We start from the raw sequence: 22533 nt of genomic DNA, 5'->3' as shown, positions 1-22533 counted from the left end.
ACCTGACTGTTGGCTAAACTGGCTGGGGATGATGGGAGTTGCCCAACATCTGGAGATCTAAGGCTGAAGAACACTCACTTAGGAGATGAGATTTCCCAATCTCTTGGTTAAATGAGACCATGGCATGGGATGTCCTGTGGTTCAGGACTATGGTGCTAGGAGAGCAGGTGCAGTTATTTCTTTCTGCCATGTCAATTCATTAAATCACACCACCCCTGGCTGCTATTATTGTACCTATTTCTTTCCATGCATAATGGCAGCTTGAGGGGGCAGTTCATGGGGCGATGAGTTAACACTCACTTCCTCAGCACCATTAGGAACTTAGAAAGTTGTTTTATAGAGATCAAGTCCCATGGTGAAAGGTTGAAGAAGATAAATATTTTTAGCCTAGAAAAGGGATTGGTAAGAGAAGATACGATAGGCATCTCCAAACATTTGAAGGGATGCCACATAGATGACAGATCTCTTTTCTACTGCTCTGGAGGGTGGGACCTGAAGCAACAGGTTCAAATTACAAGAAATGGGACTTTTGACTAGAAATAACAAGATGAACTTCCTAACAAAAAGAGCTGCTTGACAGTGGACAAGATGGCCTCTGGAGGTGGTGGACTTTAGAGGAGAGGCAGAGACAGAGACAGAGAGAGGTTGGGATGCTGGGTGATAGAATCCAGTGGATTCCCTGTGTGGTGTAGTGGTTAAGAGCGGTAGTCTCGTAATCTGGGGAACTGGGTTTGCGTCTCCGATCCTCCACATGCAGCTGCTGGGTGACCTTGGGCTAGTCACACTTCTTTGAAGTCTCTCAGCCCCACTCACCTCACAGAGTCTTTGTTGTGGGGGACAAAGGGAAAGGAGAATGTTAGCCGCTTTGAGACTCCTTAAAGGGAGTGAAAGGCGGGGTATCAAATCCAAACTCTTCTTCTTCTTCTTCTTGAAAGGGGCTGGACTAGATGACTTTGCTGCAAATTCCAGTTCCAGTATTCTATAATTCTATGTCATTGTTCATCTAGTCCAATAGTGTCTACTCTGGCTGGAAGGTCCTCTGCAGGGTCTCAAGTAGAGATTACATGCTACCCATACCTTTGGGTCCTTTCCAAGTCTACAATTCTATTATTCCTATGATCTCATTTGAAAACATCGTGCTTGGGAATCAACCTGCTACCTTTGGTGTCTAAAGTAAGTGTTCTCCTGTTGAACTATGTTCGCTCCTCCATAAGATATATCAGAGACGGGAAACCTTGTGGCCTTCCTGATATTGCTGGACTCCAAGTCTCATTATCCTTGACCGCTAGCCATTCTGCTCTGCTCTTCTCCATGTGAAACATACTTGGGGAGCATCTCCAGTTAAAAGGATCAGTTGGCAGGTGAAAGGGACAATGTTTCTCCACCGAAGGTCATGGAAAGCTGCTGCCAGTCAGGACAGATGGACTTTCCCCAAACTGGTGCTCTCTAGATGTTTTGGATTGCATCTCCTCTCAGCTCTGGCCAGGACAACTATTGGTCAGGGGTGATGGAAGATATTGTCCAACAACTCTGAAGGTTATGGTAAGTCAGACTATTGGCTTGATGGACCAATGGGATCACACAGAACAAAGCAAATACATGTGTTCCTATAACTAGCCCAGGTCAACCCAAAAAGGTCCACCCTGAGCAGTCCAGGTTGATGGTGTCAGTTGGAATAAAACAAGGTAACTTGGAAATGTGTGCATTTATGCTCACACACTCGGAGACAAAGGGAAGAAAAGCCGGACCACATTGCTTATGATTATACCACTTTTTGCCTTTGAAGAAATATTTCAAATACAAGCCCATGATGTTTCGATTCCAATTATGTCTGGCTAACCCATTATTGGCACAATCTCAATTTCAAAGAGTAATTTATTGCTAGGCTGTACAAAGTCCGGTCTTTGGAATTCAATCTGTTATCTTCTTGCTAAGCATAAAATCTTGCTTTAGGAAGCAATTTAACCTTTCCCTTACCCAGCACTAATCTGGAGAGAAATGGCACTTGCTCCCTTCAAAATTATATTCCTATTATACCATGTTCGATTCTTCTTCCATTGTCTTCCCTCCCATGACATATACACTTTCCACAGTGAGCTTCATTTCAATTAAGTGCTCACCTAGTCCATTACTGGCTTGTTAAGGAATATTCGGTTTTAAATGAAATGAATGTTCATTTTACTGATCCACCTCAACCCAACAGAAGCCACTTTATATTCAGCCAAATACTGAGTTGCATCCAATGTAGTGAAAAGTTAACAGCACTTAGCGGTGTACTTGTTGCACTGATTTGACACTGCTGCACAAGGGCGAGGGCATTGCTAACGATTACAGTGCAATGGATTGACTGCTGCACCACTTCAGATAGCGCATTTGTTGCACTGGGTGCCTTTGTTGTGCAGCCTTTAAACTCTGCCATCTGCTAGCACAGCACAAGGATGGAGAATAAGAAAATCACAGAATCATAGAGCTGGAAGGGACTCCAATGGCCCAGATTTTGAAGAGAGTGGTTTTCTAGTATTTGCACAACCTGGAATTTGAGGCAAAGTGCACAGGCATTATTCTTCAAGCGAGTCCTTCGGGGACTTCTGCTGGTGCATTTCCAGCACACTGACCTCGCTGTAAGGATACTAGCAATGGGAGGTTGTGCAAATGACAACTGCTAGCAGGAAGGAAAGAATAACGGAGAAAGAGAAAGGAGAATGGTGGGAAGAAATGAAATGAGAAAAAGGAAGAGAAGGAAGAGAAAAAAGACCTTGACACAAATTGGGGAATAACAAGAGGCTCTGTCCCCCAGTTTTATTAATTTAAAACAACCCTTAGATTAACCCTTAGGCTTTATGAAGAATAAAAGGAAACCCTATTCTGTTACAAAGGTGGCACACCAACCCCCAATCTCTGCCAAGCACTCCACAAGATTCCAATGGGTTCCAGGTGCTCACCCAGGTTCGTGTTTAAATTGAGAATCAAGATGCAGCAGAGACCGCAGGGACTTAATGATATATGGTTTATTCACATAAATACAACCTGAGTGTAGGTGGAGGGAGTGGCAGATAACAGCATTGTTTGTTTTTGTGTGTGTGTGTGTGTTTTTTAATAATTTTATTTATTTATTTTAACATATAAATTATAAGATGTACCACAAAACTTATCACTTATACAATCTTTTTGGACTTCCATCAGCACCTCTGATGATCCACCGTTTTAACCACTTCTTATGCATTTCTTAACTTTAGATTGCCTTTACATCTCTTAACAAATCATCCTCCACCTTGTCCATTTTTACAATACTTTTAATTATACTCCTCACAAAACGTCTTGCAACCCTACAAACGTCATCTGTTCTTCACAGTTACTTTTCAAATAGTCCGTAAATTTACTCCAGTCTTCCGTGAATTTCTGGTCCCGCCGGTTTCGAATCCTTCCTGTTAGTTTATCTAATTCTGCATAGTCCATTAACTTCATCCTCCATTCTTCAATCGACAATAACTCTTCTTGCTTCCATTTTTGGGCCAATAATATTCTTGCTGCTGTTATTGCATATAAAAAGAACTTACATTCCTTTCTATTTATATCACTCCCCACAACGCCCAATAGAAATGTTTCTGGTTTCTTTATAAATGTATATTTCAACATTTTTTTCCAACTCATTATATATCATCTCCCAGAAGCATTGTTATCTCAAGAGTGCCTCTCTCTGCTTTTCTCATGGCTTCTGCCAGCTTGAGTCTAGAGCAGCCAGCCATGCTCCCCAATCTCTGGACTGCCACCTATCCAGCCAGCAGCTAAGAAGGTTCTGGCCTCTGTTCTCCATCTTCCCAGTACACCCTGCAAAACACAGCCCCTCCCTTTCAGTCCCAGCTATTCCAAGCCTGATGCAAAAAGTCCAAAATCTTCCGGGAACATCACACCCAGTTACCCTGCTCTCTGTCCACTCCTCAGAGCACAGGAAAAGGACAGTTCTTTTGCATTGCCAATGGCCCTTAATGGTCCAGTATTGTTGCTTAATGGCCTTGTATTTAGGAGCCTAGCCAGGCTAGTATTTTGCATGAGCTAACCCAGAATTTCCTCTGCAGCTTCTATTTTCCTCCCGTATCCCAAATATTATCTAAATACTATCGTTTATTAATTTCTAGTATTCACAAACAGACTCTGGTACTCCAAATCTGTAACATTTCTCTTCATTTAATTATTTTTTAAATCTCATCTACTCCTTCTTAAAGGAGACGCTGTGGGTTAAACCACAGAGTGTAGAACTTGCCGATCAGAAGGTCGACGGTTCAAATTCCCGCAACGGGGTGAGCTCCTGTTGCTCGGTCCCAGCTCCTGCCAACCTAGCAGTTCGAAAGCACATCAAAGTGCAAGTAGATAAATAGGTACCACTCCGGCGGAAGGTAAACGGCGTTTCTGTGCGCTGCTCTGGTTCGCCAGAAGCGGCTTAGTCATGCTGGTCACATGACCCGGAAGCTGTACGCCGGCTTTCTCGGCCAATAAAGCGAGATAAGCACCGCAACCCCAGAGTCGGCCATGACTGGACCTAATGGTTAGAGGTCCCTTTACCTTTACTCCTTCTTAAGAAACAGCAGGCTAACCTCATATGCCCAGCTGCACAAAAACATGGTTCCAATTGCAGAGGTTTTTCCCCTCACTGCAAAAAGAAAGCCTTTAGATGATCCAGCTTAATAAACTAAGCTTGTCCCACACGGCTTTCCCCTCTCCCTTCTTGTGATCTTGTCCCACCACAATTGAGCCTGTTTCAGTGAACCTTGGTTTTGTATTTCATCCAAATCATGCAGCTATGGTTATCATGTTCATAGGAACATAGCAAACTGCCTTAATGTCATACCCATTGACCCATTCAGCTCAATATTGCCTACACTGTCAGTGCCTCTCTAGGTTTTCAGACTGGAGACATTCCCAGCCTTACTTGGTGAAACAGAAGATTGAATTTGAACCCCTCTGCAGGCAGATGCTCTGCTGCTAACTTACAATCTTCCCCTTTAAGAACAAAATCCTTATCTGGTTTGGAACAAGCTAGGATCTTAAATCAACTTCAAACCATAATTTAAGACCCTGGCCGCTTCTCAACAGCCTCCCATTACATCCAAACATAGAGATTGTGGTTTCCAGGTTCAGAAACAGATAGCCTCTTAAACCATGGTTTGGAAGCTAGTTGAAGATTCTTGTGTCTTTTGAACCTGGAAACCATCCTTTTTTATTAGTTTTTTACAGTTAACATTTTCACAAATACAAACAGTCATTAATTCACATTTCTACCAGTTCTAAATTTATACAAATACCTTTTCACAAACCTTCTCTTTGAGATTCTTTAAATCTCTGGACTTCCCTCCATACCCTCTTTTGGTTCCTATATTAACCAAGTTCTTCTGCACATCCATTATTAAGCTTTTTCAATTATTGTTTCCCTTAATTTTATCTAATTGTCTGCTAGTTGCAAGCATTTGCGGGCACACGCGCTAAACCCTGTCTGTGGTGCCTACCCCTTTCCCCAAATGATAACACAAGAGACCAGAGTATGGGTTCAAATTGGCCACAACTTTATTGAATTTCAGAAGTGGTAAACTTGGCACAGGCCTTGGCAGGTAACCCTCTCAGCCCGCCTGGCTGAGGATATGCAGGCAGTTGAGGCCCAGTGATAGCGGTCTGCAAAGCGCAAACTTACACAGCATGCCCTTCCACTGACCTCGTCCGGGGAGTTTGACCTACATGCCGCCGCTCTAGGGCCAGGGACTCCCGGTTTTTGCCCTTTAACGGGCCCTGCAAGCGCCACCGCATGGGGAGGGAGCATGAATGCATCCCCCCCAACTTGATGTTAGACTAGAGGCTACCTTGCCAAGGCCTAAAACCGCCAAAGTTGTGACGAAATTGCTACGGGGAAGGCGAAACCTGCCAATGCAGGGAAAATTCCTTCCCGGTTCTGAATACAGCAACCATCTTACGACCGCAGCAGCGCCCGCTGACCTGGAACACAAAATATTAGCTTGTAAAGAAGAAATCGTTAAATTGAAGATCGCTGACCTAAGCTGAAATTAAAAGGCAAGAAATATTAATTGAGGGAGGGTGGGTGGGTGATCCCAGAAGGAAGAGCAGCAAAAGAGGCTTGAGCCCAGGAGTCAGCCTCTTTTCCTTTGGCCTTAGGCCCAGCCCCGGCCGGCTGTCCATTGTCCTCCCTGGCCGGGGGCGGGTCAAAGAACCTGTTTACACTATTTTTGCACATAAACAATAAATAATTCCCACTCTTTTTAAAAACTTCTCGTTGTCATTGTCGTTAATTTTGCCATTTCTGCATAGTCCATTAGCTTGATTTGCCATCATCCTTTCCCAGTTTGGATGTAATGGAGAACAATGGGGAACTGAAGACTTCCTGTCTTATTGCAGCATATGGTGAAAAGGGAGGAGGGAAGTAGTGGCACATGGATGGAACATGTGGCCGAAAGGCTAATCTGTATCTTGCCTTATTAAACTGAGATGTGATTTTCCAAACTAGGTCAATGTGTCCAACTGCACATTAGAATAAATTCAGCTCTTTAGTGACTGTCCACCAGCCTTACCTCAACTTATTTGAGTACATTTCATTCCATGGCATGATCCTGATCAGAACTGTGCCAATATACGAGGTCCCTACCTGTAAGGTAGCCTGTTCGGAGGTGAGAGTCTCCACCCATTTTTGTTTCTGGTCCTGCCCATTTCTGGTTCTAGCCACACCCACCACTAGCATGCATCCCCCTGAAGGGATGTTCCCTCAGGCTAGAAAATGCTCCCCGTACCTCCTATAAAATCACATTCCTACTTCCTGTCACAGTCTGATTTGTGAAAAAAGTCTGCTCTAAATTCTCCTGTATCAACTCTCTCTCTTTCAGTTCCCAGTGTTCCCAGACATAACTTGGCATGGGTTAATGAAAAAAGATGTTTTTCAGGAACACCTAACCACCGCTCAGTAGAGCTACTGGGGGATTTCTCTGAATAGATGTCTTTGGACACTTCCCCCAACACTCGTGGGCAGGAGATTGCAGCAGATCACACTTGGTGAAATTTTCATGAAAGCCTCAGGCAAGAGGAGAGTGCTCAGGAAAAAAGCACCAACCTAATGCCTTGTCAAAAAAAAAAACCCCAAAGTTTTCACTGGGGGCAAAGTTTGGTACACAAATGTGCTCAGAAGAAAACTCTTTTTGGGTGTGTCAAAAACTTAATAGCATCAAATAACAAGCTCACTAGGTTTTATCTCTTTGGGATACAAACATAAGTCAGTTTTCATCCAGCGTGAATCTCATGGATTTCCCCTAAAACACATGATGGCAACCTTCTGCTCCACAAAGTTCAAAAGTCCTCTGCATGCGATCGGTTCAGACCTATGGAAGGAGTGTTCTTTCTGTCACCTAGACCAGTGGTTCTCAAACGTTACCTGCCGCAGACCACTTGAAAATTTCTGAGGGTCTTATTGGACCTCATAATGATTCTTGTGCCCGTTTCATCAATTGTAATTGCATAGAATATTGTAATGCAATATGTGAAGCAAAATTAAAAATGAAATAAAAATCAATAGGAATGTTCAGTGCGATGGAGAAGCCACCACCCATCTTCAACCACAAGTCTACAAACATGCCATAGGCCACCTGCATGAAGCTCATTAACCCCTGGTGTTCCACAGACCACAGTTTGGGCAAGCTATGGCAAGGATATATGAGCTTCAGGGACGGGGCCAGCTCTTCTGAAGTAAATCTGTATCAGCCAGAGTTAAAGCATTACCCGCAACTTGGGCATTTATTCATCCCAACCCCATTTGGCTGCAGAAGCAACGACAGTGAGTTTGTTTTAGCAAGTTATTTAGTCATTGTTCCCATGAATAAAACATGTATTTACCCGCTGTATAATGCACAAGAGGGCTTAAAATAGCTTGCGAGGCGAATGAAACCCAGCTTGCTCAGCAACATGAGTGCTCATCTCCATCGTAGGAGAGGCATGACTGCAGCACATATGCTCCAGCCATCCTTACTGACCAGAGACCACCTCCAGATTGTCTGCCGTTTGCCCCCACTGTCACAATTTTGCCCTGATTCATTTGCCTTTGGGGAAGATGGGGGTCGGGGTTGATGTCTTTTGTATTGGAGTTCTTTGGGACTCGGTGCTCATCTAGGTCACTCAGAGAGCCACTAATTATTTTTTTTAAAATGATATTTATTATAAGTTTAACAGTTACAGAAAAAAGAAAAGAAGACAATAAAAAATCACAATACTTCAAAAATAAAAAACACAATAAAAACAGTACCACAAAACACTAAGAAAAACAAAAACATTTAAAAACAAAAACATTTCAAAACACATCCAGTATTTCCATATCTTTGTCTTTCATTTACTTGTTTCATCGACCTCCTCACACCTCCCTTTTTTGTATTCTAATTCAATTAGCTATTTCAGCAAGTCCTTTCCATCTTTCTCGGTTTCTGTTCTATAGTTTATCTTAACACAGTTTGACCTTAAATTTTACACTTTGACCCATTAACAATCCATTTTTACTTAATTCTTTATAACCTTTCTGCTAAAACCATGTAACTTCATTCCAGCATCCTTCTAGCATTCATTAATTTTACAATGTTTCTGTAAATATACTTTGAATTTTTTCCAATCTTCTTCCACCGACTCTTCTCCCTGGTCTCGGATTCTGCCAGTCATTTCTGCCAGCTCCATGTAGTCCATCAGCTTCATCTGCCATTCTTCCCTGGTGGGTAGATCTTGTGTCTCCCAGTGCTTTGCAGTGCTTTGCAGAGAGCCACTAAATAGATGGTTCAAGTCAAGCCATGGTTTGGCATGGCATATCGGATAGAAAACTCCTTTGCGGAGCTGGAGCAATGTTAGAATTGTTATTGTTTGTTTGTTTATTGCCCACCCTTTGCCTTAAGGTCTCAGGGTGGGTTACAGCATTAAAAACAACATTGAACACAATTTAAAGTAACTTCAGAATCCCAACAGCAGTTAACCCCAGGATGGCTGATGCAGTACTCTCCAGATGTTGTTGGACTACACCTCTCATGAGCCATGGAGTGTTGGCCATGCTGGTAGAGGCCAATGGGACTTGCAGTCCAACTGCTTCTGGAAATCACCATGTTGGCTGAGATAACTCCAGGCTGAGCCTTGATTAAAGTGGTGGCTCAGTTTGGGTTGTTAGCTTCACCTTCCAGTGCAAGCTGTTTCTCTGGCAGCGGTTCTCAACCTGTGGGTCCCCAGATGTTGTTGGACTACAACTCCCATCATCCCTGAGCTCTGGCCTTGCTAGCTAGGGGTGATAGGAGTTGTAGTTCAACAACATCTGGGGACCACAGGTTGAGAAAGGCTGGCTTAAAGGGACCTTGCCGGTTTCAGCTGCTGTAGACTCCTCTCACGTAGGGGAGATGGTGGTTCTGTGTGAGCTCCTGGATTGGAGCCTCAGAGTCAGAGAGCAGCAATACAGCCTCCTCAGGCTTTGTGCTTTGAGGCCAAATTCTGGGGCAATCTGAATCAGCACAATTCCAGATCTGGCCCTGCGATTTCGCTTGAGCACAGCTCCAGCAGAGAATCTACACTCTCCAGACCTAGACTTGGGGACTGTTGTCCATGCCCTTAACCAGGTCCTTACACTTGTGTCAAAGTGTGGGTGTGTCAACCCTGGGACACAGCCATTCCCAGACAATCCCTTCCCCTGTCACATTGTTGTGGATTATGAAGCCCTTCCTTGCCCACAGGTTACTGTAGGAGCTTAAAAACAATCTGGACCATTTTGCTGGAGTTCATCCATCCTGTAATTACTGTTGCCTGCTTTTCCCACTTCTCCTCCCCACTTCCTTGTTTGCTTGAGGCAAGGAAAGCATTAAACATGTAAAAAAAATAGTCCCATGAAGTTAGCATAATTGATCAGAAGAGGCAGTTTATTTCACTTTGTATTACTTTCAAGCCCTCGTTCTCCCAGCCTGCTTGTTGCCTCTTGAAACAATTACTAAGTGCTAATAGAAAATATCATTAAATTTCAAGAGCTCCGTCCTCAGTGCTCTCTGTCTGCTGCTCAATGTTTGTTTGTTTCCCCACCTTGCTCACTTTTACTTTCCTTCCTTTGAAACAAGTAGATGGACAAATCTGTCACTTTCTCCAGGTAACTCATTTTTTTCGATCTTAAATTCAGTTCTTCCCACCTCCACAAAAGTTTATGATGATGATGATTTCTTAATGAAAAGTTGCCAGCAATTCATTCATTCATTCATTTTATTTGTCATTTTATGCCCCTTTCCCACTAAAAAAATAATGCTCAAAGCCACGTAAAACAAAGGAAGAGGGATGCATTTCGAACAGACGCTACAAAAACAATTTCAAAATGACGTAGCAAAACAATAACATAGCAAGGATTTCATAATGTAGCAAAGCAAATGACAATAACAATTTCGTAGAAAAACAACAACATCCCAATACTATAAATATAACAAGATTACTTAAACAACATGCAGCCTCCAATAGCAAAAATAAGAAGGGAGCTTCACAGTTTCACCTTAGTCCTAGAAACACCCATCCTATGATGTTACTTACACTCTCTCTCCTGCACCCACCTGCAAGGCTTCGAAAGGAAAGGGGTGGGGTAGGTGGAACACCCCCCCCCCCGATGTCGCAATTCAGTGCAAATTTTCCCCCAAGGTGCATATTTTTATAGGCACTTTATTCCAATGTTTTCACTAACGTATGTCTCTTTATGTACTGTACTTTCCTGTTATATATACATTTTTGCACACATCGTTTTGTTGGAGAACTGCATCACAACACTTGGAGAACTGTGGGTTTTGGAGGATAATTGTATTTCAGTTTGCACGATGATTCAAGAAGTGTGAATTGGGTAATTCTTCGTTAAAATGCAGAGAGTCAAATTTCTCCCCCATCCATAGCTCTGCAATCTGGATCTGCACCCCAGCTGCTTGCTGGCAGGACTTTTCAGGCTAGAACTGTCAAGCAAAGAGGCCTACAGCTGTGACATAATGGCAATGAGATCAGTTCAGGATCCAATGGATACTTCACTGCCTCAGCTCTTTTCCAGCCTGGCTATGCCTTACTTCCTCTCTTGCTCTGCTCCTCAGCCAGTCAGGGTAAGAATAGACTCTGGATAATATCAGCACTGGGGATGCGGGCGGCGCTGTGGTCTAAACCACAGAGCCTAGGGCTTGCCGATCAGAAGGTCGGCAGTTCATATTCCCGCGACGGGGTGAGCTCCCGCTGTTCAGTCCCAGCTCCTGCCAACCTAGCAGTTCGAAAACACGACAAAGTGCAAGTAGATAAATAGGTACCACTCCAGCAGGAAGGTAAACGGCGTTTCCATGCGCTGCTCTTGTTCACCAGAAGCGGCTTAGTCATGCTGGCCACATGACCTGGAAAAACTGTCTGTGGACAAACGCCGGCTCCCTCAGCCAGTAAAGCAAGATGAGCACCGCAACCCCAGAGTTGTCCACAACTGGACCTAACGGTCAGGGGTCTCTTTTCCTTTACCTTTACTATCAGACCATCTCTGGCTCCTAACTTCAGCTACAGTATTTCCCCACCTCAGGCTCAGTCATGATGACTGACTGTCCTCATTCTTCTTCTTCTTTCTTCTTTGGTGATCAGTCGTAGCCGAGTAAGATTGTCTTCCATAAGCACGGTTTTAACAATGAGTCTGTAAGTGACTGTGGAGGCCAATTCTGGATCCATGCGTCCTTCCACAGTGGGGACATTGGTTTCTGGGCGCGAGCTGATCAGGTTGTGGATTTGCCAAGCATGCCTTCCTCTTAGCACATTTCCCCCTTGCGTCCTAAGTTCGAGTGTCTTCAAAGCCCATGATACCTTTGGTAAAGGCTGGAGCGTTCGCAGGCAAATGTTTCCCAATTGTTGGTGGTCAGCAAAAGAGGTTTAAAGACTGTCTCAAGGCAAATCTAAAAAAATGTAGTATAAACACCAACTGAGCCTCTTGAGCTTGCCAATCAGAAGGTCAGTGGTTCGAATCCCCGCAACAGGGTGAGCTCCCGTTGTTCGGTCCCTGCTCTTGCCAACCTAGCAGTTCAAAAGCACATCAAAGTGCAAGTAGATAAATAGGTACCACTCCGGCAGAAAGGTAAACAGCGTTTCCGTGCACTGCTCTGGTTTTGCCAGAAGCAGCTTAGTCATGCTAGCCACATGACCTGGAAAAACTGTCTGTGGACAAACGTCAGCTCCCTCAGTCAGTAAAGCGAGATGAGCGCCGCAACCTCAGAGTTGTCCTTAACTGGACTTAACTGTCAGGAGTCCTTTACCTTTTTTACTGAGCTAGATGGACTAATAGTTTGACTCAGCATAAATAATATGCTAAAATAAAATAATAAAACTAAACCATCCCATGAGCTGAAAATAGTGTTTTTTTCTGGGGGGACACAGAGGGGCACATACCCCTAAACATTCTGTGAATCTAAGTTTGGCCTCATTGAAGGGCAGTATTTCAATATGAGTAGGAAAATGAGAGTACCCCTAAACATTTTTTTTAAGAAAAAAAAAGCACTGGCTGAAAACATAGCATCCACACTTCCTTCCAAATGGAACCCTGAGATGAAACTAAGGGTTTTGGGGAGTGGTAAGTCTGTTGAGGGAATTCTCCTCTGCACTCACAGTCTACCTCCATGATGTGGATCCCAGGTAACATCTCAGGAGGAGTCTAGATGTGCAGGGAATATTCCTTTCTACAGATATTCCATGAAAGCAGCTATGGTGAGGATAGAGCTGGTGAGGGGTGGGGAAGCAGGCCCCTGTCTCTTTCTCTCCATGATAGGCAAATGCTTCCCCTGATAAATGCAACCCTGGTGGGTCCTCCAACCTGCGAGTTGAGTTCCACTCCAGATCTAAGCCAGCAGGGCACTATGAGAACACACTTCCATTGCTTACAAAGAGAATGGTAGAGAAGATAACATTCATTCTCAAATGTCCCTCCTTCTTCCTTCTTTTCTTTGTTCAATAGAAGACCTTCACAATGTTACAACTGCCTGCCTAGTAAGGTATCCCAAGATCAGCTCCAAGCTCTGTCTCCTGTCGAGGAGAAGCAACAAAGGAGGCTGCTAAATAATAAAGCAAAACACAGTGTTGAACAGAACAGCTTATGTCTAAGCCACTTCTGAGACCCTTTATATACCTCCTTGTGTAAACCCAGGACTCCATCTTTGTTGGGAACTGATCCCAGCTGCCTCAAAAGAGACTGGCACCGGCTCCGTTCCAGATGGCACTGAGTTTTTTGTTTTTGCTTTTTTTGGCTGATTGCTCTCCTTTTGCACTAATTAGAACAAAATGCATTCCATTGGATGACGGAACCCCTTCAAGAGAACATCTGGGGAGAAGCACGAGGTGTCTTGTTAACTGTCTTTTCAAGCTCAGTGTGCAGGAGTTCAATGAATCCACAGTGGTGCTGAAGCTATCCTGAATGCTGAATGCACGAGCAGGTGCTACGCTGAGTGCTGTTGCCCACTGGTGGCTGCATTTGCATGAGCAGGTGCTGACTTTTTCTGGACTTTTTTGTATACAAATGTTATAATTTGGTGTTCTTGCTCACTGTGAAGGAATTGGACTTTGTTGTCCTGGGCTACTTGTAGGGATGGTTGCATATTATATGATGGAATGCAGATTTTACTTGTATGGACTGTTGCATGCATACCTATCTGTTGCATATCTTCCTTGTTTGTCCACTGGCAAATGTCCTGAGCCTCAAATAGCAATGCACTGCCTATCTGAGGAGCGACATCTCATCTGAGGGTGAGAAAATGCAAAGCTCCAAACTACCCTCAGCCTCTAATGCCAAGAAGAAGCCTGTGCAAAGGGCCTGCAGCCTCAACTCTCCCTCTGCTTCAGTCGGATAGAACGGTTGCTGGTAGCTGATAGCTGAGGACCAGCCAAAGGCAGACTGTCTTTGGAATGAAATGTACTCTGTCTATGAGCTGATGTCATAGTCCTGCTATCTCAACTCTCCTTCTGTTGTGACCCCTAAATCTATCTGAACAAAAAGTGGGAAGCTGCAGGGGCATCAGATGGGCAGGAATGCCAGTAGTGGTGAGAATTCAGGACTCAGAGCTGACTGCCGAAGATAGGGAAACACTTGCACCTCAGGCTGTTGGACAGAAGCCCCTGGAGGAAGCTCCCAGGCCACCAGGATGTATAGGGTCAGAATCCGGACCTTCACAGACACCTTCCCTTGAGCCTGAAAACCTCCTACCACATATTACCACTCCAGGGATGCAGGGAGCACATCACAAGGGAGGCTATGGAATGGATGAGCAGTACCTGTCTTCATGTCATAAAGGTAAAAGGTAAAGGACCACTGACAGTTAAGTCCAGTCATGAACGGCTCTGGGGTTGTGACACTCATCTCACTTTACTAACCGAGGGAGCTGACATTTGTCCGCAGACAGTTTTTCCGGGTCATGTGGCTAGCATGACTAAGCCGCTTCTGGAGAAACCAGAGCAGCGCACAGAAACACCATTTACCTTCCCGCCAGAGCGGTACCTATTTATCTACTTGCACTTTGACGTGCTTTCAAACTGCTAGGTTGGCCATCAGGGGTGGAGCTTGGAGGAGGTAGCCTGGTGACAGGCCTCCATCCACTCCCAACCTTTGTAGGAGCAAGCCACAATCTGCCTCCAGCTTCACTGCTTTCTCTGTGAGTTCCACCGTCAGAGCAGAGCACAATAAACTCATCTTGTTGTAACTATAACTGAGATAACATTTAAATAAGATTGGAAAATGTTTACTGACTATATGGGTGGGAATTGTGTACACTTAAAAACGTTGGCAGCATTAAGATAAATTCAACAGTGTAAGCAAGTTTTGATGGATGTTATAATGGATTACTGAATGGTTTAGTTTATGTAAAATATGCAGGGATTTATGATAAGCAAAATGAACCATGGACAGAAAAGAAGGGAAGTCATTGACATTTTAAGGTTGTTTAAATAAATATTCTAAATTGTAAAACAGAAAAATTAATAAAAAATTATACACACACAATAATAATAATAATTGAGATAATGTATATGGGAAACTTTGCAAAAGTTGCCAGGATTATCAGACTTCGATGCAATTCTCCCTTCTGACCTGGAAGTGTATTTGAACAAGTTTATTACTGACCCCCTTGTCCTGGACTTCAGAATGTGTTACCCATCCTTTATTCTTCATTGATTGCCTCTAATTGATTAATCTATTGAGGGCAGAAAATCCTGACCTCCTTTATAATAATTTCATATGCAAAACTGGAGGTGCCAATATTGAAGTTACTGGCCTGATCAATTATGCCTGGCTACTCCGAAAACCCCCCATGAATAAACATTATGTAACCTGAGTTAATTGCACTTATTGCAAAACATACTGACTTGTATTTCTAAAAAAGAAGAAGAAGTCAAAGGCCATTTACAGGATGGCTAATATTTCATGCCTTGGCTCATCCAATGAGTGTGTGATGAACTTATTAAATCTGGGGATGAGGTGAAACTGGGAGAGGTTGCTGGCTAATACACAGTCTACAAATGCAAAGGGGGTTCAATAAACTAGAAAGCTCAGCAAAAAAAACTGGGGTAATTCTGTGCTTGTTTATCACCTTGGGAATAGCTTGGGGGTATCGTTGATTCAAAGCTGGCAATGGAGGCCCAGGTAGCCTCCATGATGCAGAGTGCCTAGGACCAATTCTGACTTGTCCACCAGCTATGGGCATTCCTAGAAAAGTATAGCCTGCTGTCAGCAATGCATGTTCAAATAACTTCTCACTTGGACTGTTGCAATATGCTCTTTGAAAAATTTTACACATCACTTGGGAAGACAGGCGAACTAATATCATTGTACTGGAAGAAGCAAAGATCACCAGTGTTGAAGCAATGATTCTTCAACACCAGCTTTGTTGGACTGGTCATGTTGTGCAGATGCCTGATGATCGTCTTCCGAAGCAACTGCTCTATTCCGAACTTAAAAATGGAAAGTGTAATGCTGGTGGTCAACAAAAGAGGTTTAAAGACTGTCTCAAGGCAAATCTAAAAAAATGTAGTATAAACACTGACAACTGGGAAACACTGGCCTGTGAGTGCTCCAGTTGGAGAACAGCCTTTACCAAAGGTGTCATGGGCTTTGAAGACACTCAAACTCAGGACGCAAGGGAGAAATGTGCTAAAAGGAAGGCATGCTTGGCAAATCCACACTGTGATCAATTCCCACCTAGAAACCAATGTCCCCACAGTGGAAGGACATGTGGGTCCAGAATTGGTCTTCACAGTCACTTGCGGACTCATTGTTAAAACCGTGCTTATGGAAGACAATCTTACTCGGCTATGAGTGATCTCCAAAGAAGACATGGGGCTGCCCTTGAAAATGCTCTAGAGGCTAAAGTGAGTACAGAATGATGAACTGGGATGTTGTTATATAGGGCAGCAAGTCAGAATCATGTTGCACAAAACTCTGCCCTAGGTGGCTGTTTGCAACCAGGCTCATGAAAAGAATCTTGTGGCACATTAAAGACTAGCAGATTTGAGTGGTGAAAAGTGTCCAATTCATCAAATTCATTTAAGCTGGCTGGGGACAAAGAGGGAATAAATGCAAATACAGTGGTTCCTCTGGTTACGTACTTAATTCATTCCTGAAGTCTGTTCTTAACCTGAAACTGTTCTTAACCTGAAGCACCACTTTAGCTAATGGGGCCTCCTGCTGCTGCCGTGCCACCAGAGCACGATTTCTGTTCTCATCCTGAAGCAAAGTTCTTAACCAGAGGTACTATGTCTGGGTTAGCGGAGTCTGTAACCTGAAGCATATGTAACCTGAAGCATATGTAACCCGAGGTACCACTGTACATCATAGAAGTGAGGCCATAATTTGCACGGGCTGTAGTCACCTATCCTTAATTTAACAAGAAATACGGGAGTTACATTCAATGCTAATCTTACGCAGAGCAGACCCATTGAATTTAATGGAACTGGCTAACTTAGGTTTATTGATTTCAATGGGTTCATTCTTAGTAGGACCTAAGGGGACACAAACCATGGTTCTGTACACCTCCTTTTGGTTTTTGGATACCCATTGTTTCCTTCCAAAGCATGGGACCAGGGGCACCAACTCCGGGGATCTCAACTGTTTCCCCTGGGCCATATTTTGGGAAGGTGGACCATGGCCCAGAATGTTTCGAAAAACCGGGCTGAGCACAGAGCCAGTTCAACATGGCTTCAGGAACCAGCTTCTCCAGCTACTGGGGTGGGGAAGGAGGGGGGAAGCAACTCCTGGCCAGTGGCGGCAGCAGCAGGAAGAGGAGGAGCTGTTGGCCATTGAAGCCGTGCTGCCACTGCATTTGGCTCCACCCCCTGGCTCCTCCGCCATTCTGATGAGACATCCCTCAATTTCCATCACAAGCTGGCGCCTCTGCATGGGACCACCTGCTTTTGCCCTTAGAATAAAGGATGTACTATGCAGGGGGCACGGTGAATGGGGGACGTGAAAGCCTGAGAAATGCAAGAGGCAGCTTTGCATCTTCAGGGGCCAGATGCACATGAGACGAGAACAGTAACCCATCCACCACAGCAGAAAGTGATGACAGAATCACTGGCTCCTAGCTGCTGAAAAACAGAATTATCCCTAGGCTGACAGTGCTCACACAATGCCTGATTTAAATTAATGGCAACAGCCATCATGTGTGATGATTAGACAGTTGCCCAACCAAAGAAATCTTCGTTTTGTTTTGTTTTTGTTTGTTTTTTCCGCAGTTCAGGCCATTTATTTTAAAAAGACATTTGAGTCCTTAAGATGAGCTGGATGCTGCAACAGCAGCTCTCTAGGGTTTTGGCGCTGTTCCTTCACGGAATCCATTCCTGAATCTGCAGTAGACTTTTTTCATATGGCCAGTTCCAGTAGTATTGCGCCTCTTGGCCTTAGCACTCCAGTTAAACTTTCTCTTGCATTTAGCAGGATAGCCACATTTTCCACAGGTGAACTTCTGGAGATGATAGGCCTTGGACCCACATTGACGGCACAAAGCGTGCGTCTTATTGCAACGCTTTCCAAAGGAGGATGTTCCTTTCGTCATCTTCCTTCAGCCACCACAACAAAAGAGCCAAAGAAATCTTTGTTGATTAATTGTATGAGCTGATTCAGTGAGTGAATTAATTAATTGAATCCACATCAATGGGCACAGGAAGAAAGCGATCATGCCCCTTGCTTTAAATCTCATTCATGTTGTAGCAAGCATGATCTCAGAAGAGGTAGTCGTGGGTGTGAGAGTATGGCTGTAATCTTCCCTCCACTTACCTAGGAGTAAGCCCATGTGAATTCATTAGGACTGACTTCCAAGTAGACATGGTTGGAAGTGCACTGAAAGAAAAGATAAAATAGTCTGTGTAAGGATACGACTGTTGCTGTCAGGGGTTCAGGAGCAGAGGGACAGGAAAGGGAGGAGGTAGAGACCGAGGGAGAGGAATCTGAGGGAGAGGTCAGCGAGGGTAGCCATCCGAGGTCTCTAAGTCTCTCCAGTGAATCAGAGGATTCACAGAAAGGGGCCCCAGTGGTCAGAGCCAGGGGGTTGCCAGAGGGAACACCCCAGGAAGGAGGGGCCAGAGGGGACTCAGAGAGCAGCAGCTGGAAATCGGGACCAGCTTCCCCACCGGAGAGCAGTAAGGGGGAGGAGTCCCAAACGTCGGCAGCAGGCAGCCTTCCGTCAGCGGAAGGACAGGAGTCAGGGTTAGCCACGCCTGCATCAGAGAGCGAGGTAACGGTCAAAAGGAAGGTCAGGGGCAGCGCGCGCGCGCCAAGTTCAAATGTACAAGAGGGGGGCGCAATGGGCAGTCCGGAGAGAGAGCCGGGTCCCAAAGCCCGCCGGAGAGAAGGGGAGGAGTCCGAAGGGTCCGCTTCCGAGGCATCCAGGAAGGAAGGCACCCAGGGGGGTAGTAGGACCCAGAGGAGGAAGGAGAAACGTAGAAGGTGGAGCAAGGCTAGAGTCTTAAGCTGGTGTACAGGGGGCGGAGACTCAGACGAGGCTTCGCTGGTCTAGGGTCTAGACGTAGAGACGCACGCTAGTGCTTGAAAATGGAAAATAAATGTCAATAAAGACTTCTGTACAGTTCTACTGGCTAGCGTTGGTCTTCTGTGAGCTGAGACCGGGAAGCAGTCTCTGACAGTAAGCCTCGTCTCACAGTATCATCGGTTTTCTTCGCCTCAAGCATCGCTAAGGAAGCGAGGCAGGGAGGGTAGAAGACTGGTGCCTTGCGAGCTCACAAGAGTCAGGCAAGATGACTACAGAACAGAAAATAGCTTCCCTGCAAGAAGCGGTGACACTACTCAACGCTGAAATAATCGCATCCAGGAAGAGAGAGGAAGAAGCGGCAGCTGCCTGCAGAGATCTTCAAGCCAGGTTGGAAGGGCTTGTAAAGCAGGGGATCCCAGTACCCAGATCCGAGGGGATCGGTTTGGGGAAGAGAGGAGGCAGCATTGTATCTCATTTTGATGGGAATTTGCAGCAGTACCCCAACTTCCGAGCAGATGTGCTGTTTGCGCTGCAGCTGCTGGAAAGAGACTTTAGAGATGAGCGGGAGAAAGTGGGGTTTATTTTGTCTCATTTGCATGGGGACGCGAAAGCATGGCTACGCAACCTATGGAGGGATAAGGATGCAGCGCTCCAAAGCGCAGATGCGTTCATTAAGGCGATGGACTCCTGTTTCTTATCCAAAATAGACCTTGACATTGCCCGGAGGGACATATTTGGGCTAAGACAAGGGAAAGCCAGCGTAAGGCAGTATCATTCCCGTTTTTTTGCATTGGTCAACGCGCTGAATTGGGATAAGGATTCTCCGCCAGTTAGAGACCTTTTTTGGGAGGGTCTGAATGCACAGATCAAGGATGAGATGGCAAGGGGAGAGAGACCCACAACCACTCAACAAGTGGTTGAAAGAGCGTTGTCTATTGGGGTGAGGCAGGAAGAACGCCCGTGGAGCAAAGAAGAAGGGCGTTGGGGACGCTCACCAGCGAGAGTGCCCCCCCTCTTGCCCAGAGAGGCAGCGCGTCCGCAGTCCACGCCTCCACAGGGAGGGGGCGAGGAGCAGATGGAGATTGGCGGTGCTAGGGCTCACTCAGCTACCAGAGCCTTAACACCGGGAGCAGTAAAATCGAAGCTGCCTAGAAGGAACAGGAAGTGTTATATATGTGAGAGTGCAGAGCACATGGCGAAAGAGTGTCCCCAGAGGATTCTCAAGCACACTGCAGCTTCAGTGACAGTATTGGAAACAACTCAGCAGAGAGCACCACAGCAGGGAAACGACCAAGTCTGGCTGGAAGAGGAGGCACTGGGGCCCAGCCAGACGAGTCAGTGAGGAAGTCCCCAGAGATTTTGCAGCCCACAGACCCCCTCCCGCCCAAGCCAGTGGTGCAGCTAACCGCATCGCTTCAGCTGCCCAATGGACTCACCGTAGAAGTGCCTATTACAATTGACTCTGGCAGTAACGCAGACTTTATAGGATTGGAGTTCATTCAACAACACAACGTAGCATTACTGCCAGCCACGCTGCCCCTGAAGGTTGTCACGGTGGATGGCAGGGAACTGCTAGGGGGGCAGGTGGTGCAGCAGACGCCGCCTATGGTGATGCAAATTGGGAATCACCGGGAAGTCATCAGTTTCAATGTCACCCAACTGTCCGACACGCCTATAGTATTAGGCATGAGTTGGCTGCACAGACACAGCCCAGCATTGGCTTGGTACCAGCGCCAACTGACTTTTGGCTCCTCCTACTGTGCAGAACACTGCATTATGCCCAGCCCGGAAGGGGAAGAGGAGGACCCGCAGTTACAGTTGGGCACGCTGCAAGCAGTACCCCACAAGTATGCGGAGTTTTTGGAGGTATTCTGCGAGAAGGAGGCGGACAAGCTACCCCCTCACAGACCCTATGATTGCAAGATTGACCTCCTGCCGGGGGCGACGCTGCCAACTGGGAAACTGTACTCCATGTCTGAGGATGAACTGCAAGAACTCAGGGAGTTCATAGATCACAATTTGAAGCGTGGGTTCATCCGGGAGTCGAAAGCGGTGGGAGGCAGTCCCGTATTCTTTGTGAAGAAGAGGGACACGCCCCAACGGAGGCTGGTGGTGGACTTCAGAATCTTAAATTCGAAAACCAAGCCCTCAGCTTTCCCCATGCCCAAGATAGACGACCTGCTCGCGACGGTGCGGAAAGGACGCGTTTTCACCAAGCTGGATCTACGTGGGGCGTACAACCTGATTCGCATGCGCGACGGCGACGAGTGGAAGACGGCCATGTTCACGCCACTGGGCACCTACGAATACAGAGTTATGCCCTTCGGATTACAAAATGGCTCTCACACTTTCCAAGCCTTTATGCATCACGTGCTGGCGGGGCTCCTTTACAAGAAGTGCGTATGCTTCCTGGACGACATCCTGATTTTTTCAGAATCGCGAGAGGCGCACGAGAGGGATGTCAGGGAGGTTCTGCAGAGACTGAAGGAGCACAGGCTGTACGCCAAGCTGGAGAAGTGCCAGTTCGACGTGACGGAGGTGGATTTCCTGGGCTACAAGTTGTCGGACAAGGGGCTCGCCATGGACAGCGCCAAGGTTCGCGCAGTTTTGGACTGGAAAAGCCCACGCAATCGGAAGGAAGTCCAGCGGTTTGTCGGCTTTGCCAACTTTTACCGCAAGTTCATCAAGGGATTTGCCATGCAGACAGCGGCCATCACCGACACGCTCAGCTCCAAGAAGAAGAAATTCATCTGGACGGAGCAAGCGGAGCAGTCCTTTCAGAAACTCAAGCGTCTCTTCGCGTCCGAAGAGCAGCTGCTGCATGTGAATCCCAGCAGACCCATGAGGGTGGAGACAGACGCCTCAGACAGGGCCGTGGGAGCTGTCCTGTTGCAACAAGACCAGCAGGGGGACTGGAGGCCGTGCGCTTTCTACTCGAGAAAGCTCAGCAAGTCGGAGCAGAATTACACTATCTGGGACAGGGAGTTGCTAGCCATACATGCAGCATTCAAGGCATGGAGGCACTTCCTCATCGGAGCCAGACATACAGTGCAGGTCCACACGGACCACAAGAATCTGGAGTACTGGCGCACGGCTAGGTTCCTCAACCAGAGACACATTAGATGGGCAGAGTTCTTCGCGGACTTCGACTTCAAGATAGAGTACATCCCAGGCGACAACAACGTGATGGCGGATGCATTGTCCAGAAAGCCGCAATACCTGGAGGAGGCGGCACCGTCGGCGGCCAAGCACATTTTCGCACCGGAAGCGTGGGCATGCGCGTCGGCAACCGTGGACCTGGACGCAGTACGTCGCGCGCTGCGGGAAGACCCCTTCGCACGGGCCAAGATGGAGGAGGTGCACAGGGGCACAGCGAGGGCCGACGAGTTCCAGATACGCGATGGGTTGCTCCTCCACAAGGGAGCACTCTACGTGCCGGGAGACGACCTCCGCGCAAGGGTTCTGCAGCAGCTACACGACGCTCCCACCGCCGGGCACTTTGGCAAAGAAAAGACTGTCGAACTCGTAGCCA

General features: G+C 46.2%; 1 protein-coding gene across 1 annotated transcript; it reads right to left on the bottom strand.

Annotated features, from left to right (window-relative positions):
* Positions 1-17747: 17747 nt before the first annotated feature.
* On the bottom strand, positions 17748-18089 carry LOC114586794 (large ribosomal subunit protein eL37-like). The gene has a single exon (XM_077920309.1). It carries the CDS (start codon positions 18066-18068, stop codon positions 17817-17819), a length of 252 nt encoding a protein of 83 aa, XP_077776435.1. The 5' UTR covers positions 18069-18089; the 3' UTR covers positions 17748-17816.
* Between the last annotated feature and the right edge of the window lie 4444 nt (positions 18090-22533).

This window comes from Podarcis muralis, chromosome 16 (genome assembly GCF_964188315.1).
Source record: "Podarcis muralis chromosome 16, rPodMur119.hap1.1, whole genome shotgun sequence".
NCBI classification, from domain to species: Eukaryota; Metazoa; Chordata; class Lepidosauria; order Squamata; family Lacertidae; genus Podarcis; species Podarcis muralis.
Note: the sequence above shows the minus strand (reverse complement) of the source record. Positions and strands in the feature narration are given on the sequence as shown.